The sequence below is a fragment of the Schistocerca serialis genome, chromosome 4, assembly GCF_023864345.2.
Source record: "Schistocerca serialis cubense isolate TAMUIC-IGC-003099 chromosome 4, iqSchSeri2.2, whole genome shotgun sequence".
NCBI lineage: Eukaryota > Metazoa > Arthropoda > Insecta > Orthoptera > Acrididae > Schistocerca > Schistocerca serialis.
This window is the reverse complement of record NC_064641.1, coordinates 433,974,669-433,998,171: the sequence shown is the minus strand read 5'-3', so window position 1 is coordinate 433,998,171 and position 23,503 is coordinate 433,974,669. Positions and strand designations below refer to the sequence as shown.

Sequence of the window (23,503 nt, the reverse complement as noted above, 5' to 3'; positions counted from 1 at the left end):
CAGTGACAACACAGTAAGCCATTGGTAAATAAGAAACTTGTTGGCACATTAAGAATGAGTGCCACACCGAGATTCGAATTCGCGACCTTTATCTTTTGCTGTACCATCTAAGGTACTCAAGCATGACTCAGGACCCGCCCTCACAGCTCCACTTGCGCCAGTATCTCGTCTCCTACCTTCCAAACTTCACAGAAGCTCTCCTGCGAACCTGCAAGGTTCTCAAACCAGTACACCCATCTCAACCAAACTTAGTACTCACACAATGATCTTCTACCAATATAAACCCCTCCAGGCGATAGCACCGTCGCCTGGACAAGAGTGACTCTTGTTAAACACAAGCACAGCACATGTAGTCGCAGTAGACTGGGGAGGCCAAGCGATCTACCTGAGGGCAGATTATGATAGCACGACTTGTCGAGTGTTGGAGGAGTGCTGTGGTGAGTATCTCCAACATGTGGCGAAACCAAGGTGAAACCGCGTTCAGATACCGTGGGATTGGGTGGCCACCCTTTATCACAGATGTTGGACGTCGTAGGCTGCGCGAGCTAGTAAAACAGGACAGGCGGCGAAATGTGGCGGAACTGACATCAGACATTGATGCTGGGCAGAGTAAAAGTTTGTCTGAACACACTGTGCACCGAACAATTCTAGCGATGGGCCTCCGCAGCCGACTACCCATACATGTCATGTGTCAAAGTTAACACCACGTCATCGGCAACTATGACTGAAATGAGCACATGACCATTGGCACTGGACGGTGGCGCAGTGGCAGAGTGTTGGATCGTCTGATGAATCCCAATACCTACTTCATCATGCCGATAGGAGTGCGCGAATCCGTCGTCTTCCAGACGAACAGCTGCTTAACATCTGTACTGTAGTACGGAGAGAACCAGGTGGAAGCTCCTTTATGATCTGGGGAACATTACTTGGGCATCCCTGGTTCCACTTGAGGTGCAAAGCACCGCCGGCCGGGGTGACCGACCGGTACTAGGCGCTACAGTCTGGAACCGCGCAACCGCTACGGTCGCAGGTTCGAATCCTGCCTCGGGCATGGATGTGTGTGATGTCCTTAGGTTGGTTAGGTTTAAGTAGTTCTAAGTTCTAGGGGACTGACGACCTCAGATGTTAAGTCCCATAGTGCTCAGAGCCATTTGAACCACTTCCCAAAGCATCATGACGTCCAAGGAGTATCGTACACTTGTTCCAGACTACGTACATCCCTTCATGAAGATCATGTTTCCAGGCGGCAGAGGCATTTTTCAACATAATATGTTGAACGGGTTCAAGGAAAGCAGTGCTGGCCTTCCAACTCGCCAGACCTGAATACTATCGAACACATCTGGGATGCGATTGAATGTGGCGTCGGAGTTCGTCGCCCCCTCCCCGGAATTTACGGGAATTAGGTGACTTGTGTGTGTGCAGATGTGATGCCAACTCCCTCCTGCGACTTATCAAGGTCTCATTGCTCTTCGCCACGCCGCATCGCCGGTGTTATTCGTGCCAGAGGTGGACATACCGGCTGTGACCTAGATGGTCATAGTGTTCTCGCTGATCATTATATACCTTACTGTCAGGCAACTATCATCGGGGGGGGGGGGGGGGGCAAGAGCAAAATACCACAAAAGGGGGGGGGGCGTGGGTGGGGGAGGGAGTCGTGGTAAAAAAGAAGCGCAGCCGACAACGCATGAATTGTCAGTATTCGAGAATGAGAGCACTCAGCCGACTTGCACCAGACTTTAGACATAATTTCAAAACTTCTCGAAATTTTTCTCCATGACAACCCCTACTAAGTGATCAAAGGTAATAAATAAATGACTACTACTTTTCCGATGTTCATGCATGAGGCATAACGTTGTAATTTATTACTTCCTTACTACCAACTGTATTCGCGAAACATTTCGCAGAAGATATGCACATATACAGGTGAATGTATCTGCAAAATTATATAATTGTTACACGCATATTTGAGAAGATTTGACGTCATAAACAATGAGATGCGTGGAAAACTGTCACATAATGCATGGCGTTTAAATTTATTACTTCTTTGCCACTAAATCTGTTCGCAATAACTTTTTTTTGGTGAGTCATCAGGCTTGCGACTGCTTGGGTGTGGCCCGCCATGAATGCCTCTCCTGTGGCAATCTCTTCATGTCAGAATAGCACTAGCAACTTACATCTTATATTATTTGCTGCAAGTATTCCAATCTCTGTTTTCGACAGTTCCCTCTAGTACCACGGAAGCTGTTCCGTGATGTCTTAACAGATGTCCTACCACCCTGTCCCTTCTTCTTGTCAGTGTTTTCCATATATTCTTTTACTCACCGATTCTCCGCAGAACCTCCTCATTCCTTACCGTATCAGTCCTGCTAACTTTCAACGTTCTTTCGCACACCACATCTCAAATGCTTTGATTCTATTCTGCTCCAGTTTTCCCACAGTCCGTATTTCACTGCCACAGAATGCTGTTCTCCAAATGTACAAGGGTTGTCCAGAAAGTAATGCATCGCATTTTTGTTCTCATCCGAAAGCAATGCTACGTATGCGAAACGTTATGCATGTATTATTTGAAGTATCCTAAGCGAGCGCGCCAAGTTCCTGTCACTTCCAACAGATAGTGTAACTGCAGGACGGTTTCAAATGACATCTGTAGGTGATGTATCTTACAAGCAACGTGCCTTCATTGAGTTTCTCACTGCAGAGAAAGAAACTGGGAAGATTGTTCACAAACCCTTGTGCAAACTCCATGGAGCATCTACTGTCGACAGAAGTAAAGTTAGTCGCTGGGCACAGAGGTGAGGTCACCAGAAGAGCTCCACGATTTGCTGCGGTCGTGAAGACCATCCACCCTTGCCACACTTGACATGTTGTAGCGAGATGATGTTGTCATTGGCGAGGACAGAAGCACTACGACTCGGCAGTTGGCGCTGCATCTGTCAATGCTGAGGAGGTGATTCACACAATGAAGCAATGACTCCGCCATCAGAACAAGGAATGGTACCGACATGGGATAGACGCCCTTATTTCGCTCTGGAGGAAGGCCACAGAACGGGATGGATATTACGTGGAAAATAGGGTGAGTAGTGTTTTGGTTGGCAGGAGAGCCAACACCGTGTTACTAGAAGGAGGCCGAAAGGCACGCGTTTTAGCTCACGCAGGCTGGCGTGAGGATTGGAACAGGACAAGGAAATTAGAATTTAGAAAAACGGACGTAGCTGGTGGAATACTTAACTTTAATCCGTTAATGAAGAACGTCGCTTGCCGGTACATGATTCACAATATCAATGGTAACTGATAATGGCGCCTTGCTAGGTCGTAGTAAATGACGTAGCTGAAGGCTATGTTAAACTATCGTCTCGGCAAATGAGAGCGTATTTTGTCAGTGAACCATCGCTAGCAAAGTCGGTTGTACAACCGGGGCGAGTGCTAGGAAGTGTCTCTAGACCTGCCATGTGGCGGCGCTCGGTTTACAATCACTGATAGTGACGACACGCGGGTCCGACGTATACTAACGGAACGCGGCCGATTTAAAGGCTACCACCTAGCAAGAGTGGTGTCTGGCGGTGACACCACAAGTAGATAAAACACCATTCTTTCCTGTTTGTAATTCTCATTACGTTCAATAAAGAATTGTTGAGGGAAGAAAATGCAGTGCATTACTTTCTGGGCAACCCTCGTATATTTTCAGAAATTTCTTCCTGAAATTAAAGCGTATATTTGATCCTAGTAGCCTTCTCTTGGCCAGGAATGCTCTTTTTGTCAGTGCTAGTCTGCATTTTGTACCCTCCTTGCCCCTTCTGTCATGGGTTACTTTGCTGCTTTGGGGCCGGCCCGAGTGGCCGAGCGGTTCTAGGTGCTTCAGTCTGGTAACTCGCGACCGCTACGGTCGCAGGTTCGAATCCTGCCTCGGGCATGGATGTGTATGATGTCCTTAGGTTAGTTAGGTTTAAGTAGTTCTAAGTTCTAGGGGACTGATGACCTCGGAAGTTAAGTCCCATAGTGCTCAGAGCCATTTGAACCATTTGCTGGCTAGGTAACACAATTCTATAATTTCATCCACTCGTGACTGTCAGTCCTGATGTTTTTTCGCTTTTCTCATTTCTGCTACTTCTCAGTACTTTCATCTTTCTTCGATTTACTCTAAATCCATATTCTTTACTCTTTAGAGTGTTCTTCCATTCAGCAGACCATACAATTTTTCTTCACTTTCCCTCCCGATAGCAATGTCAACAGCGAATCGTATCATTGATATCCTTCCACAATAAATTTTTGTTTCCACTCTGGAACGTTTCTTGTATTACCGTCATTGCTTCTTCGTCATAATGATTAAATAGAAGAGGCGAAAGTCTACATCCATGTCGCACACCCTTTTTAATCCGAGCACTGCGTTCTTGGTCTCGGACTCTTATTTTTCCCTCTTGACACTTGTACATATTGTATATTACCCGTCTTTCCCTATAGCTTACCCCAATTTTTCCCATAATTTCGAACACTTTGCACCATTTGACACTGCCGAGTGCTTTTTCCAGGTCGACAAATTCTATGAATGTGTCTTGATTCTTCGTTAGTCACGCTCCCATTATCATCTGCACCTACAGAACTGACTCCCTAGTGCCCTTACGTTTCCTAAAATAAACTAAGCGTCGTCTGACACATCCTCAATTTTCTTTTCCATTCCCCTTTATATTAGTCTTGTCTGCTATTCGGATGCATAGTCTGTTAAGCTGACTGTGCAATAATCATCGGAATTTTGTGGATGATGACTTTCGAAAAGTCAGATGTTATGTCGCTAGACATACATTAAACTCACTAACGTGAGTAGGCATTTTGTTGCAACTTCAACAAATTAATTTTATAAATTTTAATGGAATGTTGTCAGTCTCTTCTGCCTTAATCGATCTTAGGTCTTTCAAAGTTCTTTTAAATTCTTATTATACTTCTGCATCCGTTATCTTTTGTATATGGAGTCATGCCTCTTCTTCTATTCCGTAGTAAGACAAGTCTTCCCCTCGCAGAGGCCTTCAACGTATGTTTCACGGAGCTACTTCACCTTAACTTTCCTGCGCTTCCTATTTATTTCATTCCTGAGTGACTTGAATTTCCCTGAACATTTTTGTACTTCCTTCTTTTATGAATGATCTGAATTATTTATTCTGTTACCCATGGTTTCTTAGCAGCTACGTTCTTTGTACCTATGCTTTCCTATCAAACATTTGTGACTGCTGTTTTTAGAAATTTCCATTCTTCTTCAACTGAGCTATTCCTTATCGCCGTATCTATAGCCTCAGAGAACTTCAAGCGTATTTTTTCGTTGCTAAGTACTTCCGTATCCAACTTCATTCTGCATTGCACTTGCTGACTAGTCTCGTAAATTTCCACCTACTCTTCATTACTATTAAATTGTGATCTGGGTCTATATGTACTCACGGGCACGCCCTACAATCTAGTAACTGATTTCGGAGACTCTCCCTTACCATAATGTAATGTAACTAAAATCTCCCGTATCTTCCGACCTGTTCCAAGTAAATTTCCTCCTCTTGTAATTCTTAAACAGAGTACTCGCTATTACTGGCCGAAATTTACTGCAGAACTCAATTAGCGTTTCTCCTCTCTCATTTCTAGTACCAGGCCCATATTCCGCCGTAACATTTCTTCTACTCTTTCCCCCACAGTCGCATTCCAGTCCTCCAAATCTACTAGATTTTCATCTCCCGTTTCGTACTGTGTTACCATTTCAATATCTTCTTGAAATTCTCTATCTCTTCATATTGAGCTTGCAATGTCAGCATATCTATCTGAACTATCGTTGTGGGTGTTGGTTTTCTATAGATTTTGATAAGAACGACCCTTTTCTACATCTACATCTACATCCATACTCCGCAAGCCACCTGACAGTGTGTGGCGGAGGGTACCTTGAGTACCTCTATCGGTTCTCCCTTCTATTCCAGTCTCGTATTGTTCGTGGAAAGAAGGATTGTCGGTATGCCTCTGTGTGGGCTCTAATCTCTCTGATTATATCCTCATGGTCTCTTCGCAAGATATACGTAGGAGGGAGCAATATACTGCTCGACTCTTCGGTGAAGGTATGTTCTCGAAACTTTGACAAAAGCCCGTACCGAGCTACTGAGCGTCTCTCCTGCAGAGTCTTCCACTGGAGTTTATCTATCATCTCCGTAACGCTTTCGCGATTACTAAATGATCCCGTAACGAAGCGCGCTGCTCTCCGTTGGATCTTCTCTATATCTTCTATCAACCCTATCTGGTACGGATCCCACACTGCTGAGCAGTATTTAAGCAGTGGGTGAAAAAGCATACTGTAACCTACTTCCTTTGTTTTCGGATTGCATTTCCTTAGGAGTCTTCCAATGAATCTCAGTCTGGCATCTGCTTTACCGACGATCAACATTATATGATCATTCCATTTTAAATCACTCTTAATGCGTACTCCCAGATAATTTATGGTATTAACTGCTTCCAGTTGCTGACCTGCTATATTGTAGCTAAATGATAAGGGATCTTTCTTTCTGTGTATTCGCAGCACATTACACTTGTCTACATTGAGATTCAATTGCCATTCCCTGCACTATGCGTCAATTCGCTGCAGATCCTCCTGCATTTCAGTACAATTTTCCATTGTTACAACCTCTCGATACACCACAGCATCATCCGCAAAAAGCCTCAGTGAACTTCCGATGTCATCCACAAGGTCATTTATGTATATTGTGAATAGCAACGGTCCTATGACACTCCCCTGCGGCACACCTGAAATCACTCTTACTTCAGAAGACTTCTCTCCATTGACAATGACATGCTGCGTCCTGTTATCTAGGAACTCCTCAATCCAATCACACAATTGGTCTGAACAACTCAGCTAAATCATCCTGAATATGTACTAGCTAAGTTAATATCATATTTAATTCTTGTACTCTACCATATATGCTACTCTATTTGTTTATGAATAAAAAAATATGCATGGCTTTCCCAGTATCTGTTGCATAACATTCTGACATAGATAAAAGGGCTAATTCAGGAGAATATGCAACCACAATACGTATTTTTGTGTATAAACCTAGCCACCAATTTCTGCCATTTCTATATTTCATACCAACTGGTTTTTTGGGCATAATGTGTGCACGTATTTTTTTTTATTTTCATTAATAGTTCTTTAAAGAAAATTGTACTTTTATTGTGCAAAAATATTTTTTATTGCTGAAACAGCCCTGCCTTTATGTAAAATGTTTTGCTGTATAATTAACATTTTGTGGTTATCCACCCCATACCTCTGTTGAAACAATACAAGATTTCTGGACACACACACACACACACACACACACACACAGACACACACACACACACCTGGTGAGTTCTATAAAACCATTTTTGGTTATCATTATCATCTAATAGCACAGCTATTGCTTCCAAAAGAGGATATGTTACGAGACATTATGAACCCACCCACTAGGCTATTAATGTGCGAAGTGAATTTGATGAGCATGAAGATACAATAGAACATCCCTCTCTGACTTTTATAATGCAAATTGAATACTGTTGTACCACTGTGGTTCATACTGAAAAATAGTTTAGCAGAAAATTTTCTACGGGCAGAACGTATAAAATCCCAATGACTACCATTCAGATGTATATATGTCAATCATCAAAACTTAAGAAGTTTTAGAGACCAAAGCTGGTGCCATACCATATTCTATGAAAGAAAAACATTTGAAATCCCTGTAACAATATGGGTCATACTGTTGCATACATCGACGTTCGTGAATGGTGAGATAGAATAAATATTTAATATAGTAACTGAAAGGTGATGAAGCAAATACAACTTAATTCCCATGGTCAAAGAAAAAGTCACAATACTGTCTCAGAACATACTCAATGTTGCTCCCATTCATCAAATACTAAAAAAGATTATTCTGATAGTGAATATTCTTAGTGCCATACCAACAATGGAATGAGCAAAGAGGACTATTCACTCTATAGATTTGATGTTCAGCAGTTGATACGTGTGTAAGTCAGGTTTCAAAACTTTTGATGTTTAACAGAAAAATGAAATATATAAAAACTGCGTCTAAAATTGGCTTCACTGGTATGAAGGTAGCCACTACAGGCGTAAGGTAATAGCAGCCAGCTCAAATAGCTTCAAATGACTTTATGAAATAGCTCTGTATAAGTCAGACATTAGTTGACAAACAGATAGGAAAAGAATATTTAGGGAATAAACGTGAGAAAGGGAGGTATTAACAAAGAACACAATGAACAGATGGATAAGGCATAGTAAAACCACAAATTTAAAACAATATGCATGGCATGGTCTGATAAATACAGTACAATACAATAAATGAAGCATTGATGTTGGTTAACACAAAAAGGCCACACAAAAATTTCTTGTATAGGTGAATATATATGTCTAGGATATTCTCTGTATGTGGAAAGATTCCACTAGACAACTTCATAAGATCTTGGACAATAAGAATCAATAGCAACTAGCAAAGAGGTCAATGTGGAATTAGTAAGTTTCAGTATTAATTTCCTGGATATCAGCTTACAGATAGAAAACAGCAACCACAAATTTGAAATTTAGAGGAAATGATGTCTTCACTAACACATTCCCACCTTCCTCTCAACATCCTACAAACATGCAGCATTCCACAACATGATCCACTGTCTCCTTTCTATCCCCACTATATAAGAAGACTGCGAGCAGTGAACTGCTCACATAACTCACTCTGTATCCTACCTTTCTATTCATAAGGAATCCTACTCCTGTTATATCATTTTCTGCTGCTGCTGATATTACCCTATACTCATTTGACCAGACATCCTTGTGTTTAAATGTCACTTCACTGACTCGCCAGTATATGAACACTGCGCTTTAGCATTTACTGTTTCATATCTTCATGCTTCCCTATCACGTTTAAACTTCCACGTATGCCGCTGGATGCACCTGCAATATTACATAATTGTACGAAACATAGTTCATAGAGCTTGGCGTTATAAGCATTAAGCAGAAGGCCAGATGTTGCGTGGGAGAGGCGTAGACGCAGAGTTGTAAATTAATACCTGGGCAACGCAGGGTTTCTTCATTAATTTACTTATATATGAGGAAAAAGTAAGCATGCATATGCTAACACTCTCACTGAAAACGATGTTTATACACTCCTGGAAATTGAAATAAGAACACCGTGAATTCATTGTCCCAGGAAGGGGAAACTTTATTGACACATTCCTGGGGTCAGATAAATCACATGATCACACTGACAGAACCACAGGCACATAGACACAGGCAACAGAGCATGCACAATGTCGGCACTAGTACAGTGTATATCCACCTTTCGCAGCAATGCAGGCTGCTATTCTCCCATGGAGACGATCGTAGAGATGCTGGATGTAGTCCTGTGGAACGGCTTGCCATGCCATTTCCACCCGGCGCCTCAGTTGGACCAGCGTTCGTGCTGGACGTGCAGACCGCGTGAGACGACGCTTCATCCAGTCCCAAACATGCTCAATGGGGGACAGATCCAGAGATCTTGCTGGCCAGGGTAGTTGACTTACACCCTATAGAGCACGTTGGGTGGCAAGGGATACATGCGGACGTGCATTGTCCTGTTGGAACAGCAAGTTCCCTTGCCGGTCTAGGAATGGTAGAACGATGGGTTCGATGACCGTTTGGATGTACCGTGCACTATTCAGTGTCCCCTCGACGATCACCAGTGGTGTACGGCCAGTGTAGGAGATCGCTCCCCACACCATGATGCCGGGTGTTGGCCTGTGTGCCTCGGTCGTATGCAGTCCTGATTGTGGCGCTCACCTGTACGGCGCCAAACACGCATACGACCATCATTGGCACCAAGGCAGAAGCGACTCTCATCGCTGAAGACGACACGTCTCCATTCGTCCCTCCATTCACGCCTGTCGCGACGCCACTGGAGGCGGGCTGCACGATGTTGGGGCGTGAGCGGAAGACGGCCTAACGGTGTGCGGGACCGTAGCCCAGCTTCATGGAGACGGTTGCGAATAGTCCTCGCCGATACCACAGGAGCAACTGTGTCCCTAATTTGCTGGGAAGTGGCGGTGCGGTCCCCTACGGCACTGCGTAGGATCCTACGGTCTTGGCGTGCATCCGTGCGTCGCTGCGGTCCGGTCCCAGGTCGACGGGCACGTGCACCTTCCGCCGACCACTGGCGACAACATCGATGTACTGTGGAGACCTCACGCCCCACGTGTTGAGCAATTCGGCGATACGTCCACCCGGCCTCCCGCATGCCCACTATACGCCCTCGCTCAAAGTCCGTCAACTGCGCATACGGTTCACGTCCACGCTGTCGCGGCATGCTACCAGTGTTAAAGACTGCGATGGAGCTCCGTATGCCACGGCAAACTGGCTGACACTGACGGCGGCGGTGCACAAATGCTGCGCAGCTAGCGCAATTCGACGGCCAAGACCGCGGTTCCTGGTGTGTCCGCTGTGCTGTGCGTTTGATCATTGCTTGTACAGCCCTCTCGCAGTGTCCGGAGCAAGTATGGTGGGTCTGACACACCGGTGTCAATGTGTTCTTTTTTCCATTTCCAGGAGTGTATTTGTCTGTGATAGGCATCCGACGGATAACATGTTACCAGATGCTTTAGCAGATGTGTTCTGTACTTACTGTACATGGAAACGGTTTATTACAAAGGGCGTTCACTAAGTAAAGCAACACATTTTTTTGTCGGCCAATTTAGGTTAAAAAATAGGGAATTTGTTGTGGGACATTCTCGAATATCACCGCTTCAGCCACTATAATTTCATGAAGTTTCGATAGTGGCGGTGCTATACGTTGCCTTCAAAATGCTGTCTGTAACGGAGGCGCATTCCAAGCAGAGAGCTTTTTTTGTGGAAAAACAAAGCATCACAGATATTTATAGGTGCTTGAAGAGTGTGTATTAACTCCTGCCGGTGAACAAGAGCACAGTGAGTCGTTGGGTGAGGCCTCTTTCAGCAGTGCAACGAGGTGGCGTAAATCTGTTCGACCTCCCTCGTACCGGCCGGCTGCACGCGGCTCTGACTCCTGTAATATTGGAACGTACGGAAAATATTACTCGAGGTGGTCGATGGATTACAGTCAAACACCTCGCTGCATAACTGGACATCCCTATTGCCACTGCTGGCGCTATCGTTCCACCAGCTGGCGTATTAAAAGATGTATGCCCACTGGGTTCCCCGCCGCCGAATAGAAGACCATAAAGAACAATGAAGGACAATCTGTGTGGAATTGCCGTTGAATTGCGACGCTGATCGTGATAACTTTCTGTCGAACATCGTCACATGCGATGATAAATGGGTTCATCACTTCCAACAGGAAACAAAGCAGCAATCCATGGACTGGCACCACACCAACTTACCTTCGAAGAAAAAGTTCGAAGCGGTCCCCTTAGCCGGTAAAAGTCATGACCATGGTATTTTGTGACTCAGAAGGGGTTATTGTATTTGAAGTCCTCCCTCATGGTGAAATGATCAGATCTGAAGTGTACTGCGATAGCCTCAGGACATTGAAGAAACGACTCCAGCGTGTTCGTCGTCACAAAAATCCAAACGCACTACTACTTCTCCATGAAATGCAAGGCCTCACATAAGTCTGCCCAACCAAGAAGAGCTCTCAAACTTTCATTGGTTTGGTCTGCCTCATCCACCTTACAGCCCGGATGTAACACTTTCCTATTACCATCAGTCTGGGCCAATGAAGAACACACTCTGCTGGAAGCAGTACACGGATGGTGTGGAGATTATTGATGTAGCAAGACATTGGGTGCGACGTCGACCAATAGAGTGGCGCCATGCGGCCGTACAGGCCCTCCCAGCAACGTGGCATAAGGCCGTCGTGGTGGAGAATAAGATGAAAAGTAGAGTTTTGTAGCCAAAAGAATGGAGAATAATACGGTGGATTGGAATCCTGAATTAAAGTAACATGCATCCCGAAAAAAAAAACTTATGTTTCATAACTTATTGAATGGCTCTCGTAATTTCCCTCACAACTCGATCTACGTAATTTGGTTTTTCCATATTTGCTCAGTTTTTAAAGAAATAACAGCAATACACACATTGTGCCCTGTATTGTAACAAAGAGTTATTGAACAAGTGTGAGGCAGAGACATTGTGCTCGGATGATAAATTGTACGCGCGTGCAGGTCCATCGAGGGGAAGTGAGGCCACTAGTCGCCCACAGCTGATAAGCTCCATATACCGCAATGCGTCTTGAAGGCCTTGGGCGGCTCCAAGTGAACAGAACGATGGGCGGGCCCGGGAGCCAGTGGATCAATGGCGACGCCCTTTATCGTTGGTTAATATGTTTACGCAACTAAACGTAAGACAAAACGCACCGAACCCACTGGCAGTCAGAGATGCCACTCGTGACGTCAGGAATGGGCCACTAGTGCCTTCAGCTAATAGCGGTTTCGCAGCTCTGCTTCCACCGTCAACAGGAGACGGATATATGGACCGCAGCTGGGTTCGGCTGCTGTAAATAGTGCGAGCTGTGACACGCGGGCGACATGTGTTCGGCTGAAAAGACTGAAAGTAGAGCTCCATCATGAAATGTCAGGTGTAATAACAACAAGTTCGGTTTTCTGCACGATCAAGCTGGACAGAGAATCTCAAAAATCGAAATGTTCCCACGTCATAGATAGGCTTGAGCGACAATGGACGTAGCGTGATTACAGTTTTGTATCGAATACCGTCCACGTAAAATAGACATTGAAACTATCCATGGGATCGTACTAAATTGCAACGGAAAAGAGATTCGCGTCTCGTACTGGAGATATCTAAAAAGTTACTGTAGCCCACGCCGAGTTGGGTATGAGCAGTAAATTACCTTTCGAAATTTCTGGAGACCCTATCGCAAGAGCCTTAGTAACTTATTGGACGACCCACAATTAACAAAATCAATGTTTACAAAACACGAGTTCCTTCAGTATGCCGAATAGTGTGAGAGTTATCAAAACTGATCTACGGAAAGACACAACATCATATCCTCCTCACTCCTTATGTAGAAATTATGCTAGATCCAAATTTAATTTGTCCCTAGCTCTGAGAATAAACTAAACATCATGTGCCCCACTGTAGCATACACTTTACACAATGTTCATCAAATGTTTTCGTTCCTGCTTACTCACAGAAGGTGGCAGCATTTGTTTGAAAAATAAAACAGTTTTTCCCATGATCAGCACGCCTTTGCTTAATAGAATTAATTCCTGTTTCCTTTCAGTACTTTTGTAATATAATGGGTTTTGAAAAATCTGTAATCCGCTAATATGCGCTACTCTACCGAATGAGTGATTGTTCATTTCCTCAGAACAACACAATGACATATGTTTTCGATGTAGCAATGGATCTATATTCGACAACGATCTATGTAAGTTTATGTCCTACAGAGTTGGCCTTTATTTTCATTCTCAATATGGTACTGAGGATTATATGAAATATCCGAGTTGTTCCCTACATTTTATTGGATGATTTTTTGTTTGCTATAGGGATGGTTTCCTTTTTCGTGTTTTATCTAAGGGATCACCATTTAACGATATAATTATGTTGAGCTTTTCTCTTACATTTTTAGCTTTGCTCTTCCTTTTTTAGGTTTCCTCTTACATTAATTGTGTTTTAATTGTCATTTTAAGAACAACTGTCCATGTTCACGCTATCGTAAAAGATTTGAGTTAGCGTGGTGGTAAGAATGACCGAGTAGGCTGGAAGAAAGTGCGTGTTTTTTTAAAAGCTTGTTATTTATTTATTTATTTCATTTTAACAGCATTCATTCCTACCTACAACTGTACGGGCTCTGATAACCTTGCCGTTGATCGTTCATCAACCACAAACTCTCTTTCTTTCTCTCCCTCTCTCTCCTCTCTCTCTCTCTCTCTCTCTCTCTCTCTCTCTCTCTCTCTGCGAAACGGTTGCAACGGCCTTCTTCTGGGTCTACTGGTGCGTTCTAGCTATGCAGTGTCCCTTATATTTTGTTGTTATTGTTCACTGTGCATGCCATTACGTCATAATTTTATAAAGATAGTTCCTCTCATTGGTCACTTAAGGAGGAAGGAGAGGGAAATTCATTTTAATAGGTTATTGCGGTGGAGGGAGAGCGTAACCTTTCTTGTCTATTGGCTCTTGTGTTATGTGCCACGACTGGTGGCCACTGTCGAATGGAAAGTTGGCTGCTGTTCACCAAATGCTGGACGTCGGCCGCGCGGGGGCAGTTACTCGCCGGTAGTGCTCGTGCCTCGTGTTGACAAAAAAAAAAAAAAAAAAAAAAAAAAAAAAAAAAAAAAAAAAAACCTTTCAAATGGCTCTAAGCACTATGGGACTTAACTGCTGAGATCATCAGTCCCCTAGAACTTAGACCTACTTAAACCTAACTAACCTAAGGACATCACACACATCCATGCCCGAGGCAGGATTCGAACCTGCGACCGTAGCGGTCGCGCGGTTCCAGACTGTAGCGCCTAGAACCGCTCGGCCACCCTGGCGGCTCGTGTTGACAAGTGTGGTCTGTTGCGCTCTGATTGCTGTCAGCCAGGATGGGGCAAGCCTGAGTCCATCCTCTGTATTCCAGTTATTAGGGTATTTAAGTATTTCGATGACCTCTCTGATTTTGCGTTTCGTCATAGCCGCCTGCTTGGCGACATAGATGTATCACTTCTGCAGCAAATGGAACTGGGTAACGTAGGGTAATGTGACGGGTTACGATTCCTGTGTTATCATGGGTACGGAAATCAACACAACAGTACTATACCGCCAAGACTAGGAATGCATTTCCCCACTGTGTTGAAAGTTGCACGTGGCACTGAAATAGAAGTCAGTGGTTGACACGCATTAAAAATATATGCATTCACGGGAGCAAGAGCCACAGTGGATGGACGTGAAGTCGTACATCTATCATGTTCTGTGGTGACTCCAACTGCGTCCTAAACCCCAAAGAGCAAACGGCTAGTTTTAACTCTTCTGAAGGGTTGTCTGTCTTAGTAAAAAGTGTGGATATAATTTATGCATGGGTACAGTTCCATTCGGGACAACTGGATTATCCCTATGCGTCTCCAGTAGAAGCCGGCCGGATGGACAGAGCATACATGGAAAAATCCGTAATTTCACAAATGTAAACAATATAGAATTTAGGTCTGTAACACTTTGTGCCCATGTTGCCTACCATGTCACCATAAAACATCGGCCATAGAACGTTTCCAACGGCAGAGGCAAATAGAAGTTAACAGTGACATTTTACGAGGTCATTTTATAGAAACATACTTTCGTGAGATTTAGGGACGGATGTTAGTGAATATTCCCATGTATGGAACAACAAAAGAGAGACTCATAAACAGGGTCACCAACGGGCATGAGATTGTATCTTATACACATTCGGATATTAGAGTATTTACAAGTATTATACAACACTACGATAGTGTCACAGAGAAAGCAGGCACTTGGCTTCAGCGGATGGGTGTAATAGTATACCTTATCTGACAGCACAACATAGAATGAAAAGAAAAGTGTTTGCTGGCTTTTGCCTGAGGACGATACAGTCAAAACGAATCCTTCCCCAGAGAGGATTTGAAAAAGTAATAAAGGCCGCGTCAAAGCATGGAGCACAAGGGACGGATGTCATACCTATCAAACTATACGACAAATATTGGGAAATAATGGGACAAAAACTAACAGAAATGTTGAATGAATTTCGAGGATAACTGCTTCGAGCTGTTTCACGGAGGATATTATCATTTTGTTGAAGAAATCCAATCCAGCGTTAATAAATTAACGTCGCTCAGTAACCCTATTAAAGGAGGATTTAGAGCATATACACAAGACTCTTAAATGATAGACTGAAATAAGTTATTTATCGTATTTCGGTAGGTCAATAACTAACGTATTGCCAGCATACACAGATCTGGTCCACTTCGATTCAGATTTGACAGTGAGTTTAACTTTTATAAATTTCGAAGGTGTCTACAATAAGGTTGAACATAAATACGTGGTAGAGACATCCTTATTCATTATCGTTTTCTTGTGTCCCTGTCTCCCATCGGCGCAGGGTCGACATGGTTATTTACGGACGTGGCACGGTTAATTTAAGAGGTGGCCGCGTGATCTGTCACCGGAATTACGTGTTAGATTCACTGCTGGTATTTGGTTTCTATAATCACTGTGTACGTGTACGGGAAAATTGCATGTGTAGTACCTTGAATATAATCGAGTTCAGCTAAACGTTAACAGCGCAGATAAAATGAAGAACAGCTTTGAGAGAAACGCATTCACTGCTTGAGCATTACATCCCATAGCCATGGAGCTGCTCCGGAGCAAGACTCAAGAGAGCTTGTCGGGACAAACGTTTAGCGGCCTACTTTACATGTCCGCTAGAGAAACGTGTAAGCTCTCTGATGTTACTTACATGTTTCACAGTGATGAAGGGTACTCCTGACTGTGTTGTCTGTACAGCAGTCATTCGTGGTCACGTGTGCATTTAGAGGGTTAAATACGCCTATGTAGGAGGTATAAATACAATGGCAAATAATCAAGAAAAAGTGAATATTTTAAGTGAAACCACTAAAGATTATGACCTGGAGAGCGGGGCCAAAATGAAGTTACGTAAATCTTCCATCATATGAGGATTGGAACCTGAAAAGGTACCATGTCCCAATAACACATTTATCAAGAGAAACAAAAGACAGTTGTTTCTCTTTGTAAAAATTGAGAATGTATTCTAACTCAGATATATGCTGCAACCGCATCAGTGCTAAAAAACGAGAAAAATTTCAAAATGAGCAATTTATTAACAAGTTCAAAGCGACATTCCTGGAAATTGACTCGTTCTATGTGCCAGTACATAAGTTCTTGTTTCAAGTGCCGTTAATACATAGCGATTACGATTTTTCGTGACGATACACGTAAAGAAATACAGAGGCAATATTTTGACTTGTACAGCTGTAATCAACCACAAAAATTTCTCGCAGCTTTTGAATGTATTACAAGAGAGTGACAAACCTAAATTCAAGAAAAAGAAATCTCAGTATCAACCTCTGTTCCATACACACGGTGGTCATCCAGCTGTGATCCGCAGGCCGCATAAGGCCCGAACGAAGTATTCTTGCGGCCCGAGGTTCTCAGCCGTATTTCATAATAGTCTGTAGCACTAACAGCCAAATACAACTAACCTTAAGAACGTCTTAAGAGTGTACTTTTCATGTTCAGTAACAAAAAATTCCTGAACTCATTGGGAGAAATGGCAAAAAACGACTATTCGCGCTCGTGTGTAGAATGTATCAGTGTCGCGAAATTCCATCTGACTTCCAGAAAAATTCATTCACACAGTTCCGAAGAGGGTTGAGAGTGTGTTAAATACGATCAGTTTAGCTTTAGGACAGGCAGAAAGGCAATTCTGACGTAGCAGTTGATAATGGAAGAAAGACTAAAGAAAATAAAGGAACGTCATAGGATCTGTCGACCTGGAAAAATCGTTCGACAGCGTAAAATAGTGCAAGATGTTCGAAATTCTGAGAAAAGTAGTGGCGAGCTATAGGGAGAGACTGGTAATATACAATAGGTACAAGAGACAGAGGGAATAGTAACAGTGGACAACGAAGAACGGAGTACTAGGATTTAAAATAGTATACGACAGGGACGTAGTCTTTCCACCCTGCTGTTCAATCTTCAATCTGTACATCGAGGAACCAATGATGAAAATAAAAGAAAGGTTCAGGTGTGGAATCAAAATTCAACGTGAAAGGATGTCAATGATACGATTCGCTTATTACATGTCCTGAGTGAAAGTGAAAAAGATTTAGAGGATCTGCTGAATGGGAGAACAATCTAAGGAGTACAGAATATGGACTGAGAGTAATTCGAAGAAAGACGAAAGTAATGAGAAATAGCAGAAATGAGAATAGCGAGAAACTTAGCATTACGATTGATGGTCAGGAAGTAGATGCAGTTTAACAATTCTACTACCTAGATTGTAAAATAACCAATGACCGACGGAGGAAGGAGAATATCAGTTGCCGAATAGCATTGGTGAAAAGGGCGTTCCTGACCAAGAGAAGTCTACTAGTATCAAATACAGGCCTTGATTTAAGGAAGAAATTTCTGAGAAAGTACGTTTGGAAGACAGAATTGTAAGGGTATGAAACACGGACTGTGGGAAAACTAGAACAGAAGCATTTGAGATGTGGTGCTACAGACGAATGTTGAAAATTAGGTGGACTTATAAGGCAAGGAATGAGGAGGTTCTGCACAGATTTGGAGAGGAGAGGAATTTATGGAAAACTCTGACAAGGCGAAGGGACATGATGATAGGACATCTGTTAAGACATCAGGGAATAATTTCCATGGTACTAGAGGGAGCTGTAGATGGAAAAAGCTGTACAGGAAGACAGAGATGGTAATACATCTAGCAAGGAATTGAGGACGTACACTACTGGCCATTAAAATTGCTACACCAAGAGGATGACGTGCTAAAGCGCGAAATTTAACCGACGGGAAGAAGACGCTGTGATTAGCTTTTCAGAGCATTCAGACAAGGTTGACGCCGGTGGCGACACCTAAAACATGCTGACATGAGGAAAGTTTCCAACTGATTTCTCATACACAAACAGCAGTTGACCGGCGTTGCCTGGTAAAACGTTGTTGTGATGCTTCGCGTAAGGAGGAGAAATGCGTACCATCACGCTTCCGACTTTGATAAAGGTCGGAAAGTAGCCTATCGCGATTCCGTTAACGTATCGCGACATTGATGCTCGCCTTGGTCGAGATCCAAAGACTGTTAGCAGAATATGGAATCGGTGGGTTCAGGAGGGTAATACTGAACGCCGTGCTGGATCCCAATGGCCTCGATCACTAGCAGTCGAGATGACAGGCATCTTACCCGTATGGCTGTAAAGGATCGTGCAGCCACGTCTCGATCTCTGAGTCAACAGATGGGGACGTTTGCAAGACAACAACCATCTGCTCGAACAGTTCGACGATGTTTGCAGCAGCATTGACTAACAGCTCGGAAACCATGGCTGCGGTTACCTTTGACGCTGCATCACAGACAGGAGCGCCTGCGATGGTGTACTCAACGACGAACCTGGGTGTACGAATGGCAAAACGTCATTTTTTCTGATGAATCCAAGTTCTGTTTACAGCACTTTGGAAGCGTGTCTTCATCATCGGCATACTGGCGTATCACCCAGCGTGATGGTATGGGGTGTCATTGGTTACACGTCTCGGTGGCCTCTTGTTCGCAATAACGGCACTTTGAACAGTGGACGTTACATTTCAGATGTGTTACGACCCGTGGCTCTTCCCTTCTGTCGATCCCTACGAAACCCTACATTTTAGCAGGATAATGCACGACCGCATGTTGCAGGTCCTATACGGGCCTTTCTGGATACAGAAGCGTGAGGCGCGATCTGTACCGGGAGATCGATCATCACGTAGTATGTTGGACAAAATTTGTGAACTCAAATGGAAATCCCTCGAGCGAAGATGACGTCCTTTTCGTGAAACAATTTTGAGAAAATTTAGAGAACCGGCATTTGAAGATAACTGCAGAGACATTGTAATGCTGCCAATGTACGATTCACGTTTGGACCAGGAAGGGAAGACGAGAGAAATTAGAGCTTGTACGGAGGGACAGACGCAGTCGTTTTTCTTTCACTCCATTTGCGAGTGGAATACAAGACGAATTAACTACTTGAGGTACGAGTTACCCTCCACCATTCCGTGAATTCCTAGACCACTCCTGGCAAATGCCGGGATGATTCCTTTGAAAGTGCACGGCCGAGTTCCTTCCCCATCCTTAAATAGATCCTAGTTTGTCCTCCGTCACTAATGAGCTAGATGTAGAAGAAACAAACAATAATCTCTCTTCCATCTTTCCTTTTCCTCTAGGTACCTGTAACGCTATACAAATTACAAATCGCATGTAGAATAGCACGTCAGTGTTGCACAAGATACCTCGGTGGCTTTCAGGAAGGCGAGTTGCCACAGGTAATCCTTCAGATCCTCGTCAAGCTGAAAGTTTCTTCTCAAGAAGAATGGCGCTATTGGTGCCTCACATGTCGCCTTTAAAAGAATTGTATCTCACAGCATGTAATAATCACTGTTCGCATTTATATTACTTATTTTATGCCAAACTGACATCCCATTTATATATTACAAATTATTTCTAAGTTCCAACACGAGTTATTTATCTGAAACGCTGTTTGTTACTCCCTCTTTTACCAGTTTGCTACATTTTAGATACACTTCGACACTTTTTTCTTTTATTTTGTTAGTTTTGCTAAGATTCCTCGGCGGACTGAAGCAAGTGCAGTTTAGAAACTGTGCGCCCAGTCACTTTCTGACAGCTGTTCAAATTTACTCACTAACAGTTGAATACTCACCAGGAAACGCAACTTTCCGGTTGGCGGCACGGCATACGGGACACCCAAAAAGGCCGTGTAAGAGGTGTTGTAGACGCTCGTGGCTGTGGTTCCTCGTAGTGTTCCCTGCTGAACGGTCACCAGCACATCTTCTCCCTGCAACAGGAGTGAATTTCACATGGGTATGAGAATGAGATAAAAAATCTCCGTCACCAAAAGCTTTCGCCAAAATGTAAATAAACTCATTACCTCGATCATTAAGCCTGGAATGTTTCAGTAAATAAAATTTAAAACTCTTAAGAGAGAATCAATGCCACACTGACCCTCACTTTTGAAGACATGAGGTGAATACAGATTGTAACTTCTTTGAAGTTACTGGATAAAGTAAAGCTCTGAGGACTGCTCATGAATGATGCTTGGGTAGCTCAGCACGCAAACCGCAAGTAGCGTTTGGCCACTTTTTCATCAGAGTCGCTAGACACGCTAGCTTTTCCTCCTCGAGACGGTGCCCTCGGTCATGTCAACGTCCATGCAAAAGCGGCTGTCGTTTATGTAATTACGATGGTTAAATCACAGACCCGTCACCTAACCGGGTTAAGGGGCAGCCTGACTGATGAACTGGCCCCTCCCTCCCGACTGGGGCCCATTGCAGTAGCACACATTTCTGCCTCCACCTCACACGCCATCAGCTCTCTTTCATCGAATAGCGTTATGTCCATACCGACTTGCCTTGTACCAGAAACCCACGGGACGTGACATGTGTCGCCTAATGATAGGATATGATACTTCGAATGTGGTGGAAAGCCGATTCCTACGGCCGCATGGCCCGTGGTCTGGCGATGAGTTCACTATGTCCTCCTTGACACGAACGCTCGTCAGACCTTTTATCTAATGTTACGCTAAATACATGACACATCTTCATCCATATGCCATTAACATGACAAATTCGCAGCTTTCCCCCACTCATAAACGCCCATTGAAATGTGCATCCTCTGCAGATGTGTGGCAGCTGATTCAGAAAATGCTTGCCTTTCGTCTACGTACGGCTCCCAGTGCCATAGCACAGAAGACACTTCTGTTCCCCGCTGAAACTTATTTATACGAAGACTAAAGCGGTGACCCGGATAAAATGTGTATCAACCTCTTCCTTTTTCCATGTAGGAGATAAAGAGTGTCCTTGGTTTTTTAACATTCTTGCAAGATCGATTTACCTTCCTCATCCATAATCTGCGATACTTTTGGATAGCTCATTCTTGGACCGCCCCCCCCCCCCCCCCTGCATCTCGGGTGTCCTGGGTATGAATAGGTGCTTTCAGTGTTAGATTGTAATACCAGGACTCCGACCAGTGTATCGGAAAAATGGAATATTCTTAGAGAAGACGGGACTGTAACATGCCAGATTGACTTCGGATTATGAGTGCACCTACCCACAAGTTGGTGGCGCGCGGATGCCATTTTGTTTGTTTCCACAAGAATGCGTTTTTAATTCCATTTATGTTTTGTTTGTTATTGACGCTAACTGCACATCATTATCCTTCAACTGGAGGGCGTCTTATTTAATTGTTTATCATTTGGAGGAAAAAAGGAAAGAAAGAATGAAGGGTGGTAGAGCACTTCCCTGCGAATGGCAAAGGTCACGAGTACGAGTATCGGTCCGGCACATAGTTTTAATCTGGTAGGAAGTTTCATATCATAACACATTCCACTGCAGAGTGAAAATTTCATCCATGAATTTTCGTTGTTTACGAGCCGCAAAAATTGGGTGTAGAAATTAATGCTTCCGGTGTATTACGTAACGTAAAAATGTAATTAATTCCACTTAAAATAAGAACTCGTTTGTCACATAACTGCAATCATTTTATTTTCTCCAGTTAGCACCCCTGCCCTGTGAAAAATCTACATATTCCAGAATGAGATTTTCACTCTGCAGCGGAGTGTGCGCTGATATGAAACTTCCTGGCAGATTAAAACTGTGTGCCGGACCGAGACTCGAACTCGGGACCTTTGCCTTTCGCGGGCAAGTGCTCTACCGACTGAGCTACCCAAGCACGACTCACGGCCCGTCCTCACAGCTTTACTTCTGCCAGTACCTCGTCTCCTACCTTCCAAACTTTACAGAAGCTCTCCTGCGAACCTTGCAGAACTAGCACTCCTGAAAGAAAGGATATTGAGGAGACTTGGCTTAGCCACTGCCTGGGGGATGTTTCCAGAATGAGATTTTCACTCTGCAGTGGAGTGTGCGCTGACATGAAACTTCCTGGCAGATTAAAACTGTGTGCCGTACCGAGACTCGAACTCGGGACCTTTGCCTTTCGCGGGCAAGTGCTCTACCGACTGAGCTACCCAAGCACGACTCACACCCCGTCCTGACAGCTTTACTTCTGCCAGTACCTCGTCTTCTACCCTCCAGAAGTAAAGCTGTGAGGACGGGCCGCAGTCGTGCTTGGGTAGCGCAGTTGGTAGAGCACTTAACCGCAAAAGGAAAAGGTCCCAATTTCGAGTCTCGTTCCGGCACACAGTTTTAATCTGCCAGGAAGTTTTAATCTACATATTGGCCGTAGTTCATGTGTCCACTACAGCTGACTTCACAATTCCTGTCACGTGTTTATTTCCTTCCGAATAATTTATATGCTGCCTCACGTTATTCTTGAGCAGAAGCAGACTTGATCTCTTAGTTTTACAAATTCTGAAGACTATCGAAGTGATCTGTAGTAAGTAGGAGAAGTCTTAGGTCTCATGCTCAATGATAAATGTTCATTTTATTTCTCAGAATTATTTTTGTGTCCAGTGTGTAGTATTGCTTACATATTGTAAGGTTTCTAGCTGAAAATTTCATCTTAACGGCAATTCATTTTTCATATCCCTCTCTGGTTTGAAGATATTGGGTTAGAAACGTAATATGTTCGAGAAAGTAGTTCTGAAGTGAACAAATGTGAGGATCTGAGTGAATATCAGTGGGGTAAAAACAACTTCGTAAGAATATCAAATTATACGAATACTGAATATGTTTACGTGTACCGGGCAGAAAATGAATGAAAACTCTCGTTTTTTACATACAGGTCCCATCCAAAGGAGTAAACGAGATCAGCCAGTTCGGATAGCTGAATAAAAATTAGATATTGATTCACATATTCTTCAT

At 43.6% G+C, this 23,503-nt stretch overlaps 1 protein-coding gene across 1 annotated transcript in view; it reads right to left on the bottom strand.

The window, feature by feature from the left end:
• Positions 1–23,503, bottom strand: part of LOC126475036 (cholinesterase-like) — a 157,744-nt gene that overhangs the window by 99,151 nt on the left and 35,090 nt on the right. Inside the window, exon 3 of the mRNA XM_050102581.1 lies at positions 20,386–20,520. Coding sequence (XP_049958538.1) covers positions 20,386–20,520 — 135 coding nt within the window. The remainder of the gene's footprint in view (positions 1–20,385; positions 20,521–23,503) is intronic.